General features: G+C 47.2%; 1 protein-coding gene across 2 annotated transcripts in view; it reads right to left on the minus strand.

Annotated features, from left to right (window-relative positions):
• The window catches only part of LOC119177974 (uncharacterized), a 119,834-nt gene that overhangs the window by 60,876 nt on the left and 43,070 nt on the right, over positions 1-15,888 (minus strand). The window contains exons 1-2 of one of the 2 annotated variants that reach the window (XM_075879427.1): positions 2,719-2,902; positions 1,961-2,439 (exon numbers count right to left, since the gene is read on the minus strand). In XM_075879427.1, coding sequence (XP_075735542.1) covers positions 1,961-2,439; positions 2,719-2,871 — 632 coding nt within the window. In that variant the 5' untranslated portion in view covers positions 2,872-2,902. Of the gene's footprint in view, positions 1-1,960; positions 2,440-2,718; positions 2,903-15,888 lie in introns of those variants that run through there. The other variant, XM_075879361.1, reaches the window with a different exon arrangement.

Below are 15,888 nucleotides of genomic sequence, written 5' to 3' on the forward strand. Positions count from 1 at the left end.
GAAGCCACTCCAAACTTTGATGATGATGATGATGATGATGATGATGATGATGGATGATGATTATTATTAACAATATGTGTGGCTCACGCCCACCCTACGGAACCGGCCAAGAAACGAATTATCTATACTATACTATAAGAATTGTATGGCTAATGATCTATATAGTAGTCAAACTAAATTAATGACGCTAATTTAGACAGTTCAGGTCAACACCGCCCTCGTTCATTTAAAAAAAAAAATTCGCCGTAGAACGGAAGTCTCAGTGACAATGACGATGAGGGCCTCCCAAGGACAACATATTTAAAATGACGAAATCCAATCTGACTCGATTAAACACCATTTTGAGTATACGTTTCCCCCAGAGTATATTAAAGCAGATGCATGATAAGAAATAATTATGAGTTGTTTTGTCCTTGCTACAAGACTACCCAAAAGGGGAAGGAGCCAGACCATCTCTGTGCGTATATACTATAGATAGTTTAATTTTATAGAAGTACACTGCTTTTCATGTTGAACAGAAATTACTACACCAAGGGAACAAGAGGTTTCGATACTCATTTAGGTGAGTAATAAATTACTTCACAGGGTCAAGTTATTGCTCACCTTCTCAATCTGTCACGGCTGGTGTCAGAATAATTGAGAATATCGGACCACTGAGAGCGCCTTTCGCCGGATCGTCCGCTATTTCGTCATTTTGCCCCTTTGTGGCCCGATACCCAGATTGATCTGATTAGAGTTACGTTGGTAGGGTAGTTACGTTGGTTTATGATATAATTGATAATAATAATAACAATATGTAGGGTATTACGACCTAAAGTCACGAGATTATTGTCAACCGCTATTCTTAGCGAGTGCCGAACACACAGATAAAGTATCCAACTATGGCCACATTTCAGGTTGATGGGCTGAGCTTTCGTAATGGCATTCCGCCGAACAAACTGATAAAAAATCGGGAAGTATTATTGAGAATGAACAATTGAAGGTTTCGAAAAGAATACCGATGCCGTTTTTTTTTTAAGTTTGATGCATTCATAGCTTTGATATTTTTTTTACATTTATCCACTTTAAATGCCTCTGCAGAAGCTAGTTGAATATATGTTAAGGCGAAATTTTTGAATGATTTGGATATATATCATGAAAAACGTTTTTAGAGTTCCGTCTTTATTATCTCGGATGCAAAGCACTTCACTCAGTTTAACATCTAATGGTCCAACAAGTGCTTCTACGAAGCCCAACCACGCTGTATGAAACCGAAGTCAATAAGATAGGTAAAACTCATACTGATGTATACATGAAAGTAAGTTTTATTTTTATAGAAGTCCCATAAATATTTAGGAAATATTGCACTGTTAGTATCCTAAATCTGCCCAAAAGACAACAACCTCGCTCCTAAGTAGGACATTATTGGCTGTGAATTTCGGTAATCCAAGGAATAAACTTGGGCGTCCCTTTCCAAGATTACAAGAGTAAACAATTTATAAGCCGGTGCACCAGAATATAAAACACATCCAAATTCTAATGCGGGGCTCAACCGCTGGTGTCATAACAAGCATGTATGTATATTTTGTAAAAAATAATTAGTGATTCTCTCCGTATCCTTGATCGACTACTGCACAGCCTTCGTAAGAGTCAGTGCCCGTATTCCTTTCTTGGTCGTATGCCAAAGAAAGTGGTTATCATAAAATGTTCCGAGATATTTTACCGAGTTCAAGTGTGATATGTTCCGCAGGCTACAAGTTATTCTAGATAGCAGTTACTGGGTTATCCAAAGGTAAAACTGTAATTGCCCTCTTTCAAACATTAAGACGGTAATGAATAGCCTGCAATCCATTATTAATTGCTCACTTATACGTTTGTAAGCGAACATACAGCTTTTGTAAATCCAGTCGAAAGTGTCCATATAATTGCTATCGCAATAAAAAACGGCGCGAAAACGACGGAGCGCTGGTCCTGTGCTCACCTCTTGCGGGCGGCCTTCCTGGCGGCTGATGGCTCGGGAGGGGCGGCGGCCTCCTGGGAAGACGACTCGACGGGGGCTGCGGGGACCTCGGCGGGCGCCTCCTGGGCGCGCTCTTCGTCCTCGGCCGCAGGAGGGGGACCACGGGGAGGAGGGGGCGGCACAGGCTCGGCCTGCAGCTGATTCTGGACGTCCTCGACGCGCGTCAGCTCGGCCGCCGGCGGTCGGTCAGCGGTGGCCTTCGGGAGGGGCGAGTGGCCGCGATGCTCTTGGACAACTGTCTCCTCTTCAGGTACGATGGGCACCTCTTGGATTTCGCGCCGAGTGACCTCGATCTCTTCGACTGACGGAGCCAGCGCAGCGCTGCGTGGTTCGCGGCGTAGCAGCTCGTTGGCCAGCAGGGCCGCGTCCACGAACGGCTCCTCCGTCTGGCAGGCGACATGCGCGACGCACGCCCCCAGTCGTCGGAGCCGCTCTTGAAGCTGCGACAAAGAAAAGCAGCGGATCACTCAGCCGAACAGACAAAGCGCAGACCTCCCGGAAAACCGCGGTAACTGAAGTGGGAAGCACTTCTGTCTACGCAGGGCGTCGAATGTGGCCCTTGTGGACGGGTGTGAGAGAATAGTGAAACCACCTTGGCGACAGCACAGCTGCTGCATACCAAGAGAAGACATGGTAGCCATCGCGTTACTGCCTCTTTCTCGCTTCCTTTCACCCCGCACAAGCTGCTCCAAGAAGGCCGCCGTTCGTGAAGCACTCACCGTCGTGCACACGTGGGTGCACATACTGCAGCTGGAGTAACGTGGCGACGGCATGGCTACTCGACTCGAAGTGACGCGCCCAGATCTGGACGGTGGCACACTATCGGCGTGCTCGGTGTGACGACATTGCCAACCCTTCTGTATACGGCGCATGCGTGTATGTCTTTCACGCTAGCTGCCAACTGTTTTGTTTTATTAGTTTTGAGCGCCAGACAACACGAGCACCACTTTGACTGCATGCTCTGGCGTCAGTCCAATGCTTTTCGCCATTTATTGCGAGAATTCATCGCGAGATTACTGCAGTGGCCGTGAAACCTTACACACTGCTATTATGGATATGGTAAAACAAATGTAGAGAATCGTACACACATTCAGGTGGACCATTGATTGAATGAAAGCGTCATATAGAACCTATGCCTAATTGGATACAGGCCATTTGGTGTGCCCATGTTGACTTTGGAAAGGTAAAGAACATAACTTGTGCGGTCTAAGAAACAATTTTGCACTTTAATATACTTCGCTCATTACAAAGGCTTACGAAAGCGCAGCGCATATCAAAATAATAAATTCTTTGAGACCGTAGGTATACCAGATTACTTCGCCGCAAGGGTATACGTTCCTTTCTAAGCAGGAAATAACTTTATTGCTCCCAATTTGGTTTGCATTCTTGAACATATAAGCAAACTAGGGATCTTCTCCAAGCGTCAATATTGTCAGCATTGCCATTTAATATTTGACTAATATTCCTACAGGCGAATCTTCATCGAACTCGTCCCGAAGGTTTGAGACATAAAGGACTACTTGGTGCATACTACAAGTTTTGTGACGCACGAACAGCCAAGGAATCTTTGAATGCCTGGGTTTGTTCAGGAACCCTTTCTGGTGACGGCGCCGTCGCGCGCGCAAAGCTAAGATAATCTTTAGCGTCTTGAAGTTATACTGTTAAGCGAGTATATCAGATTATTCGATACTATAGCGATGCTCTACGAATCGTCATTGTAACTTACAGTACTTATGAAGTAATGCACCTATAAGCACCATTGCACGTGGCACTTAAGTTTGCGGTCGAGTGCAAACGAGACAGACATGAGATTTCTACGTGATTGGCTCGCCCACAGCTTTCATCGATCTAATGAAAAGTCTCTAGGGCGTAAAATTATTAACGAGACCAAAGTTATATGCCACGTGCGCTTTGATGCAAGTCGTTATGGCCTATTGAAGTCTTTCGGCCTTTGTGAACTGAACGAAAACAGTTCGATGCATTCCAAGCAAGTCCGTCAAGACGAGTTGATTTCCTGTCCGCAAGACGTGAACAAGAGGTCCAAAACCGGTTCGCGCAAAGAAAATGCACGAGCCGAGAAAGGCCATTGTGAGCTCAACTCTATGCAAGGCTTTCGAGGCAAACAACGGAAGCAGCTGGGCCATTTTCGAGGTCACCGAGGATCTGGAAAGATCCGTAGCAGCGTGGTATTTGCTGTTTGTGCTGAAAGCTAAAACCAAACTGGTTGTGGCTGCACCTTGAGAGGAGAAGCCGAGCCCCGCATATTCGCAGCTTCTAGCAAACAACGAGGAATGGAATGTAGGGTTGAAGGAAAGAAAAAGACACTATAGCCCCGTGTACATGGACGCGACGGGGGCGGGCTGAGTTGAGTGGCGGGTTCAGCTTACCTCGACGCGCCCGAGTTTATATGAACTCGCACGGACGAGTTGAGGTGAGCGGTGATCGCAGCGACGCTTTGCGTCGAGGCGAGCAAGCCCGTCTTCCGGTACCGGTTTCCGCTCCTCCAAGCCTGCGCTCTCGCCTCTCGCCGCTGTGGGCTGCGGTTGTTGGAGCAGTTGTCACTCCGCCACCGCGATGGCTGTCTTGGTATTTTTTCTTAGTTTGCACCAGCTGTACTTTATGGTTGTGTTGGTGTCTTGGCTAACACTGCACAACGCGATGGCAGCAGTGGTTCTGTTGTGGCACAGCGCTCGCCGCAGGCGTATCCGCAGCCTGACGCACCGTCCCCTGTTCACCCCTGGCTGGTCTCTCCAGGAATTCGCCGTACCGAATATAAATAATATTTTCTCGCGTAAAACAAAGATTCGTATCAAACTTACAGAAATAAATATCGTTTCTGCACCCTTTGAAATGATCCAAAGTGTATATTTTTTATATGGAGCACCACACAGACCGATAAGTGCCTGAACATGAACAATATTGCAAATTTTTCAAAGTTCATGTGCCAGCGCTTCTAAACTACTGTCTTCGCGACTCGTGTTTTTCCCCCACTTACCGTCAACAATGCAAGCAAGCTATGCAGCTGCGTTGTCTCTGGAAAAGTTGAAAAGCTGTAAAAATTTCTGACTTTGGTCAAGAACACTGCATTGCTTCCCCACAAAGCACATTAACGTACACTAGTGGTGAATGCGTTTTAACAAGGAAATGCGGTTCTTTTGCTACCGACTAGAATCGTTTTACCGTGCTGCGTATAATATTTCACTTTTTCGAAGTTTCGTCGCAACCTAACTGCCACCATATTTAAGAAATTAAAATTTTCTTTAGGAAATTGGTTCCAAAAATGAATAGTGTAGTAATGTGACCAACCATTACTTTTTAGAGTGTAATCGTAGATGGTCTAGCGTACTGTCTGGGATATTTGGCGTGGAATGACCCTCATCTCCTCCAAAACCCGAACACTAAACCCGAAAAGACGTTCGAAATGCCTAAGTCCATTCAGGGATTCATGAAACACGAATTAAAAAGAGCGAAACCAACCCTGGACTACGCTTTTCCTCTGGGGGAAATTACATGTATTGGTAAAGGCACTTAATTTTTGTGATAAAGTCAATTTACACCACTTGCAAAAAAACCCAAAACAAAACTTACAAAGAATAAAATACCCGAAAGTATTTGCCTTTTCATAGTCGAACCTGGCTGTGAAGAACGCAAAATAAATGCAAGCAGAGTTGGAATGCTGCGCATTAGTAGACAATTCTGTGAATTTACGCAAATGTATTCTAATGGCGAGGTGACCAGAAACTTTATTAAAGCGTTCATGTGCACGTATTTGAGATTTCTGGCGCACAAGCCGATTTCCTGCTACGGGCAGAGCAAAATAGCCGGTCGTGAGAACGATAACCAATAAGCTCTAGTAGGACGTGCCAAGCAAGATTTAAACGTAAAAGTGATCTGCATTTACCGCATAACAGAACGATGTCCTCCGCGCGTACCGCGCGTACCGGCCGACAGAGAAAGAGCAACGTCGGAGTGATGGGGACAGGGGAAGCGGAGACGGCGACGGGCGGGAGAGCTCACGAGCCGTCAACTCAGCGCGACCGGTTATACATGCCCTTTCTGAGCGCGGCGAGTTCGGTGAACCTACCCCCTGTCTCCGGGTCGACGGGACTCGCCGCGACGACCCTCCGCCCCGACGCGTCCGCTTATACATGGGGAGGGCGAGTCCAGAAAACCTGTTTATTTCGACTCAACGCGCCCTCGTCGGGTCAATGTAAACGGGCCTTATCTGCTGCAGCCCTTGCGGGAGCCCGCCTCGACGACGAGGGATGAGTCGACCACTCCTCCTTCCCCTCTTTCTCCATAGGATAGGCTGAATGGAGTGGCATGTTATGACGATATGCTGGCTGACCACTACATTGTCCTACCCGAACACAGTCAGGCAAGTTTGACACGTGTACCGGGAGCCAGTTTTTCGAACGTCACCCAACTGCCAGAGGAGTTCTTGAAAAGCAAGGTCATCTAGGATCATCGGACGTGAGCGAAATCTTGGTGACGTGTGTAAAACGTCTGTGCAGTGCATTTGGTGGTAGTGGTTAGAAGATGAGAAAAGGCACCTAATTTCTGCAACCCGATCGGGAGCACGGCGCAGTGCCTGTGGAGTGCATTTGTGACCATATTTGCGCATCCTGTAGACTGTGCCCTCTCCACGTGCATTGTGTGGTGTCTTTCCCCTCCTTCGAGGGTGGAGCACCTAGACCATGGAGCACCGTATTGGCCGAAGCCGCGGACAATGGAGCGCCGTATTGGCTGAAGCCGCGGACGATGCGCCCAGGGTTGGCAACGCGGCGCTATATAAGCGGAAGACTTTTGTGTATTTGAAGTTCTACAGTTCATCAGTTCTCCTGTACAGTTCTTGACTTCCCGTACTTGATCACTCGATCACCTCCTTTCGAATTCTCAGTCACCAATCATGTAAATGAATTGTTGTCGTTATTACGAGCGCCTCATCTGACTTGTTCGACGATGGGTCCTAGGACGGGGGCCCGCTACCAAACTGAGACCCACAGGACCCGGAGTCGCAACAAAGTATATGGAAAGTGTAGCCGCCAAAAGGCCACTTTAGCAGGAAAAAAAAACGTATGCATTTCATTTTAGCTCGCAATGTGCTGTGCATGAGTAAATAAATATGGATAGTCGAACTTTACTACTCTGTTGCGTCGTGCTTTTCGCAGACGTCTCTGCCAGTGTACTGAATCCGACTGGATGTACTGTGTTATTGCGATTCTTTTTTTCGTGCGTCTGATTTAACGACTTTTCTTTCTTTTTTTTCACTCAAAGCGGTCAGAATCCGAACTCAACCGAGTTTATATTTGCAGGTGCACCACTCTGAGGCGCTAACCACACAGCCTTGTTAAGTGCCACCAATTTTGAGGCAAAAGCAAGCTGCTTGTGGGTTTACAGAAGCAGTGTCTACAGAAGCATTTGGCCTTACTCGCCTGTGTATGTACTGCAATGAGATGAGGTGGAGCACTTGGCGAGAGTGATGTGCACGGTCGTCGTAGCCTCTCTTCGCCAGGATCATGTCGGTGTAGTGCCGCTTTTTAGCTGAAGCCCATCGTAAAGTGCACTTGGCGTCGCCCCAAACATGAGGAATAATATATATTTTGTGAATGTAGCGTTTTAGCGACTCAAAGAGAGAGTTTTGCATTGTTGTTAGGTGTCTACTTAAAAAATTGTGGCTTTCTTGCTCATCGGTTGTGCAACGAGCCTTAATTGTGCTTGAGATAACCTTGTATGTGTGCGGTCCTAGGCCCATGACACTGCTGCATAGTAAATTCTGACACTACGGTACTTCAATTGAATGACACGGAGCTTATTAAACTTGAGTTGTGCGCGATGTTAGCATTGGGCGATATATTTAAACAGACAGACCCGTGTTCTTATCAAAGATGAAACCTTGCCAGAAGTCTGCCTGGTTGGAATAGGAATGAGGCAATTAGAATACTCCAACCAAAAATTGTATTCAGAAAATGAACGTTTCGAAGCCAGACCAAGCGCTGACTCAAGCGCTGAAATAAAATTTTTGGTTGGAGTTTCCTAATTGCCTCACCCTTGTTCTTAGATTTGGATTCGCTTAAAGGAGACCAGATTGTCAAAATTAATCCAGACGGCGCGCGCCTCACATATGTCGTATAATTTCAAGGAGAACATCATTCTTGTTTTCACATTACCTTGAGCGCTTTTGTGACGTTGTGCTAGGCATACGGAAAGAGTGAACACGCATTCTATTGAAAAAAAAAAAACTTCGTCCCATAAATTAAATGAGCCTTTCTATCACTTTAATGCAGATAAACAATATAAGAAAGCTGCGGGCTGAACTATTACCTTTTTATACTGTTATGAGAGTAAGAACAAGCGCGCTTAAGCGCTGTAAGTCACGTAGCTTTCCTGAATAAATGTATCGACTGCCCTACGTTTATTCTACAAAGAAATGATTAAGACGAAAAGGCGGAATGAGTAATCGCTGTATTTTTAGGTCCATCGCCCAAAAATATCGAATTTCTTTTTTTTTTTGGGGGGGGGGGGGAGGGGTTGGTATTTATGACTAGCGGGCATGAAGAATGAATTCAGCCATGCTCAGCAGTGCATAGTAGACGGGACACAAGCTCAACACCTAAAATAAAAATACAAGAAACGTGACACACTGCAGTGCGAAAGTGCAGACAGTCGCTAAGCGTAAAGATCCCTTTTAGTGGCAGACTGCGTTCCTGTCACAACTAAAAGTAATGTTCAGTGAGCTTTGTGCATTCGTTAGGCAATGAACGGCATATTTATTACAACTGGGCAGCAGTCAACGCATTTTGTTTGCCGACAGTCGGCTCACAGCGCTCAGAAGATGCTCCGTTGCGTGCATTTGCATGTGCGCCGCCGGCCGCCTATCCACACTAGCACAGTGACGGTGCTGCCCCCTATAGTCCGATCTCGGTGCGAATTGTGCCAATGTATGGGGTTGACTTTTTTACACCCTTCTCCAAGTCGCATCGCCCCCTTCCTAAGTATGGGGTTGTGCTTGGACCCCCTTACCAGCCTACCGTGCGCGCGCTTATGTATTGTAGAGAGGTGAGGGGCCTCTGGAGGCCTCCGCTACGTACGTGCCGTGAAAGCATTGCGGCTGGCTACTGAACGTTTGTTTTGCAGGTACATCTGTGGCACGTCTGTGCGAGAGCAGATAATCATCAGCGCGACGTGCGTCACATTCTTGAGTGGTCACGTGGCCAAGCCAACTACACTGCCACGTCACAGCCCGATTCGGCACCCAGAAACCCAAAACCGAAAATTACCTACATAACAAAGGCAATATTATCTTGCTTAGTGATAATGAATTAATCATGGTGCGCGCATCATGCCTCCTGGATAAACTATAACAAACGTTTGCAGCAAAGAACGAGCAGGCCACAAATATGGCGGCACCACCCATTTTAAAATCAGCCTGGCGAAGATGGCTGCACTATCCGTCACGACGCCTCGCCAAAACTTCCAGAGTACGGCTACAGTGACCGCGAATAATAATCAGCGAGGAATAAAATTTAACAGGTTTTACGTTCTCAGGCTCACCACTCTTCCATTTTGTGCAATTGCTGCACACAAATGCGGCACAATTGAACATGCTAAGGGATTGAAGGCTCAAAAAAAAAAAAAGAGAGGGGCGGAGGGCTGCTTAACCATTACGCTAACCTTTATTGCATGATGTTACCCGAGAAGCTTAAATTGTGGATTACTACAATGTTGCCGATAAAGTTTAAGGTGGCTTGTGACAGTGAAGCTTTCGCATATTGCTGCATTCTGTGATATTGGGTAGTAAGCTCTAAACTTGCCCCCCCTCCCCACAAAAGAACTGCGATTTCAAACGGGCGTCATTATTTCAGACTGGATATTGTGCAGAAAAATTTCGGAATCAGTATGTCTAATCATTATTAAAACAGAAAAAAATACAACCGCAAAGTTTAATTTTCGTTTGACGACACCTTTATAGGGACGCTGAACAAAATAACGGCCGCCGAGATCTTCAACCAGATCGAAATGTTGGGTCCTGAAGTCAGTAGAGAAAACCTTCATTCCAGACAGGAAAATGGTGAATTTGGTGTTTTTCGCAAACTGCCACGCCTAGCTACCGCGCCGTGAACTAGAGGAGGTGACAAGTTTACGACATCGCAAACACCCGAAGCGGGCAAGCCAACAATGCAAGCCATTGCTTGCGTCACTCGGCTCGCCCATCTGAACAGCGCCAGTAGTGAACAATGCACCCGGCTGGGGTAAAGCAACAGCGCTTTTGTGGAAGAGAGAAGAGGGAACTCGTGCATCCTGCGCCTCGGCGATGGTGAAGGCACGGCTCGCGTCCCCGTGCAGCCGCTGACAATCCATCGAAAATACAGCCAACTGTTCGGAAATGGGAGAAATTTACTCTGTTTACCGGAAAACTAGTATCTTCCCAGTAGAATACCGAAGTTTCGTCAGTTTTTCACATTTTCGTTCAGTCTCCCATCGCTTACACCGAAAAACTTAATTGGAGTCAGAACATCAAAAATGTGTCGGCTAATATGAGCGCGTGCTGTAGGGTTTCTTCGCCAGCTCTTTACGCGGTTCCACATCAACGCCAAGCGTTCCACCCATTTCGGCCGCCATCTAAAATGTATTTTTGTTTCTAAATTGTGCTGTTTTAGAACATTGAAAACATTGAACTGTCCGAAGAATGCGGAAAGAAAAGCTTTTTCGTCACGTGGGAGCCTTCCGGATTATGCAGAATGTCGGTTAAAATGCCAAGAAATGTTGAACATTGCCCCTTTAGCATTTCCTGCAGCGTCACTGCAGTGCACTACCCTAACTGAAAAAAAATTACATCTCGATAACAGCAGCCACGCTTCAAGAAGTTCAAGTAACATGAGGGCTGCCTCCTTGAATAACACGCCATGAAACGAAACTTATTCGTCAATTCTTTACAGAGTTACAGCATGTCTCGTGAATATCGTGTGGTGTAGCTACACTCCAAGAGCTTGAGATTAACATTCTCCCAGACAGGGCAAACAATTCAAACGTGCGAAGGCAGAAATGCAAAATTATCGAAAACGGTTCGTGCTGGAGCTGCTACGGCGGAGCATGTGTCGTGCTTTTCTTTTTTTTTTCTTTTTTTTTTGCGAACATGGAGGGAAAAGGTATTGGGGAGGTGGGAAAGAGGAAGTGATTGCGCGCACGCAAGTGCACGAACTCGTCGTTTCTGGCCGTAGCACGTTCTATTTGAGATCGTACCTCCATAAATATTCTTCCATTCAAGTGCATGTGTTTTTACTCGAGTACGAAAAGATTAATATGTGCGTATGCTAATGTGTGTCTAAATCACTGAGTATCTATAGGTGGATTATGAGTATTATTGAATAAAGAAGTGTAGAGAGAGAGTACACTGACGTCAGTATGAAGCAGTGCATAACTTTTGATCATGGTGAACACGACAAGGTAGATTGAGGCGCGGCTGAGTGTTCAGAGCAGTAGGGAGAAGGTGAATTCAGGCGGATTAAGGTGTGCGGAAGTATGGAGTAATTCATCAGTGTCATTAGAGATTAATCGCAGTGGCGCAAGCCAGATTAAAGTGCCGACTAAAGCCTTGATACTTCCTCTCATACCACTCCTCATTAGGGCATAGTGGCACGTGATAGCTCGTGAGGGTGGATAGCCACGTACTCCCTGCTCCTCTATTCAATACCAGCTGGAGCAGCCCGCGTGCAAAAGCCACTGCCACGCCACAAGTCGGGGCCCGCAGATGGCGCTACACGCACTCACTAATTCCGTCATGTAAACAAAGCCTGCTAGAGAGAGTAAAAACATTCATTTGCAGGTTGACCTAGAGCGCCACAACGCTCGCTCAGGGGCGCGCGCATAGAGGCATCTTCGGTTGAGCCTTGTGGCGCTATACCTGCTGGCTGGAGAACGACGCGCTCTGATGAACCGGTGCCCTCACCCACTCATCCTGGCAGAGCAACAGAAGGAGCGCAAGTAAGCGTTTATGCGTTCATCTCATCATGAACAATTTTTTTCATTTCTTTTTAACAGTCGGGACGGAATGTTCTACGGGCGAATAAGTGTTCAAGTTGGTTACCGCCAGGGTTGTACAGGAACAAAAACTCGTTCTTCGTTTCCCGCCAATTTTGGAACGAGTTCCTGTTACAAGTTCCTGTAATGCGCAAGGAACGCGTCACAGCTACATTTCGACAAATGAAACGTGTAGTTAATCATGAAGCGAAATAAAATAAGCCACCATAAAATAAAGCTCAGGTGAAGCCACATATATACGAGTTTGACATCTCCAACAGCAAGCTATATGTAGATAGAAAGAATCTAAATGAACGTTCCAAGCCATTTTTTTTTTTGACCATCGGCACTCCTACACGCATGAACTGCAGCTTGCGTGCTCGTCACCTTGTCCCACACAAGAGGCACTTTCCAAGTCCGTTTCCAAAGGTGCAGTCATGATGCTGCACCTCAGATATTCAAATACAAATCTGCACCCATGCACCAACATGATTAAATTTCTTGTACAGAGAAAAAAGCAATACTTAGACGTTTAAGAGTGCTAAATAACGTCTAGGATACACACTTCCAACATAGCTAAGTCTCCTGTTCACCGTCCGCCAACATATTTCTGAAGATTTTGTTCGTTTTTCTGCCTTATCTCTCTCTCTGCAGTCGTTCCCTCGGTCTTCTCTCTTTCTTCTTTTCCTTGTTTTTTTTTCTCTCTCTCCCTTTCCGCTTGTTTTATAGTCGTTCAAACCTTGAAGTGAAAACCAGGACGCTGCATAGTCAGGTGACAGGCGAGCGGTTCGTTTCTGTTCCTGACACGGGCGGCCCGGCCATTCGCCCTATACGTTGCATGATGTGCTGCATGTGTACGCGCGCCTGTTGAATGCCGTGGAACGTTTATAGAAGAAATACCGCTCCCCCTGCCATTCCGTTGCATACGTAAGGGCCGGTTCACGCTAGCGGCAAGCCTGCCGTAACGGCGCCGTGCCGTAGAACGGCAGCTGGCGTCGCCCGCACGACAGCTGTTCGAAATTCACGGCAAGCTCTCCCGACAAACATGGCTGCCCTTCCGCATGCACTTGTCGACTGCCTTGAATCTTTCAAGCGGCCGCCGTGCTCTCTGTATCTCGTAAGCTCCGAACTGATGCTTCGACTTGCTTTAGACTCATGTCCTTTAGCTTCGACAACACAGTACTCGAACTGATTCGCCACCGTTTTTGAGAACCACACTCAAATAATTGGTGCTATAGGCCTAAGCAAGCCTTCTCGAATCTCGGAGGGCATACATTACACGTTTATTTGTTGTTGCTAACGCTAGCTGGATCCACTTGTCCAAACGCCTGCTTTGGGGACGTCATTTTGAATCACTGCGCGCTTTTTTTTTAATACCGGACATGCGAAAATGCCCTATTCACTGCTGGAACGTAGTCTGGGAACAAAACGTACGATATATCGTAAAAACCGCGGAGCAAGAAGCAAGCCGCAGTGTCCCGCGGCAGGCGCAGACGGTGGGGAGAGGCGAAAGCAGACGACGCGGCTCAGCCATGTCGCTCCTCCATCGCTGATTGGCTAAACCAATCGCTGTCTACCTGGCTAAACCAATCACTGGCTAAACCAATCGCTATCGCTGTCTTATACCCCCCGCCCCCAACGCCGCACAATGCTACTTTATCGGCTACTGAAGGACTCGTTCACTGGATATTGTGCCGAACGGTTGTGCCCCCGTGATCTCCGACGACAGCGCAGCTCTGGCCGGATGGCTCGCCCTGCGCCTTCTCTTGACGCCGACGAGAGCTCTCGCTGAGTGGTGCCCCGTCCTCGGACTTCTGCGACCGTGTCCATCTTTCCTACCTTCTCCTTATTTCTGTATATCTATCCCTATCTTTTATTCCTCCCTATCCCTTTTATACCTCCTTGCCCCCATCCCTCGTGAGCCACTGTTGAGGTGTTGCACTATGATGCAGACAGTTACGTGGCTCACTTTTATCTTCCTTTCACTCATTTAGAAGTCACCCCCCCCCCCCGGCTACAGAAGTCGTCTTACCTAACCACATTGTTATGAAATGTACTGTGCGAAGACGACGGCAGGTATAAGGATATAGATACGCGTCGGACAAAGCGCATTCCGAGAAATGAACATTATTAATATACTGTTACAGTGCGTCCATCGCTGTGTTTAAGTATAGACGGTCATTGCGGCGATAACGGCACTCGCCAGCTGCTTGAAACGATTCTTTTCCACGTCAATTAGTGATCTTGTCACGGCTTTTGTCGACAAAATGCAGCCATTCGCTTTCAAGTGCAGTTGCTCCGAGTCTTCCGAGTGGCGCGTCTCCTTCACACCGTTCACCTCCCAACGCGCGTCTGACTATTATTTCTCTATTTGAACCGCGATGACACATCGTTTTCTTCTTCATGTACGTATACGGTCATCTCTCTCTTTTTTTTTTAATACTAATGTTCTGGCACTTAAGTTTCCACGCAGTCTCAATCGCTGCCACGGCGCTACGCCTGAAGGCCACCTGCAGGCAGGCTTTCGAAAAATGAAGTCACACATTCTATGCCACCTCGCGTACTCATCAGCAGGTGATGCGCCAAGTTGAGCGCCACGCGTTTTCCGCTCACTGCGATGAGTAACACTCGAGGCAGTGTTGCGCGTTTCACCACCGAAGGGCGAGGGTGACGGCGTCACAATAACGCTGCGAAATATCGCATTCTTAGACCCGCTTGTGATGGCTCATTTGACTATTATAAATAACAGACAACGGAACAAAACACATCATCGACACACGAGTTGAGAGGCAACGATGACGATAGTTATAGCGCAAGAACAGGGCGACGACAAAGGGACAAGAAGGAGACGACCCTTTGTCGTCGTCCTGTTCTTGCGCTATAACTATCGTCATGTCATATCAAACTACCCAAACTGCCACACTTCTGAGTGGTAGGTGAAGCGCATCAACATTGATCCTCACGTTCCACCGGATATGAGTACTGTGTTACTTCATTTCCGGCACTGTCGTCTGGAAGGTCTAACGTCTACTTGAAAAGCTTTCCAGATTTTAGCCGAACGAAATCAATCAATGCCATCCTCACAAATGCCAGGGAACAGACGTCGCCACTGACCTGGAGTATGGGAATACAGACAGCTTGGTATTGCCAACGTAACACTTCAATACCTCCCCCAAGCCCCGCCGCGGTGGTCTAGTGGCTAAGGTACTCGGCTGCTGACCCGCAGGTCGCGGGTTCGATTCCCGGCTGCGGCGGCTGCATTTCCGATGGAGGCGGAAATGTTGTAGGCCTGTGTGCTCAGATTTGGGTGCACGTTAAAGAACCCCAGGTGGTCGAAATTTCCGGAGTCCTCCACTACGGCGTCTCTCATAATCATATGGTGGTTTTGGGACGTTAAACTCCACAAATAAAATAATAATAATAATACCTCCCCCATTCTCATTTCAGTCAATAGGTCAAACAACAGCGATTTTCGCACTTTCCCAGCTTAAGCTACATATCTGGTCTGCACCGTAGAGATTAAACATTCGTTCCTCGCCAGCTGCGTCTGCGCATACGCTCGCTCGTGACTCCGGCTTCCCCGCAACAGCGGGCCTCGAGTGGAGAAGCACGCTTCTCCACGTTGTGTACAGGGCAGCCCAGCTGTCACTTATATAGCCGTGGAAGTTGTCATCGGGTGCGTGTGACAAGCTTGTCAGCACCCCTCTGAGTCAAGCTAACGTCGCTGACGACACTTGATCATACTAACAGAACAAATTCAGACACAGTGCAGTTCAGGAACTCAGACACAACGCTGCACTAGACATATCATCTGTGGTTTTCACTGAAGAAATGAAGTTGATTGCAAATTGACGACGGCACATACAACC

Source organism: Rhipicephalus microplus, chromosome 1 (genome assembly GCF_043290135.1).
Source record: "Rhipicephalus microplus isolate Deutch F79 chromosome 1, USDA_Rmic, whole genome shotgun sequence".
Lineage (NCBI taxonomy): Eukaryota > Metazoa > Arthropoda > Arachnida > Ixodida > Ixodidae > Rhipicephalus > Rhipicephalus microplus.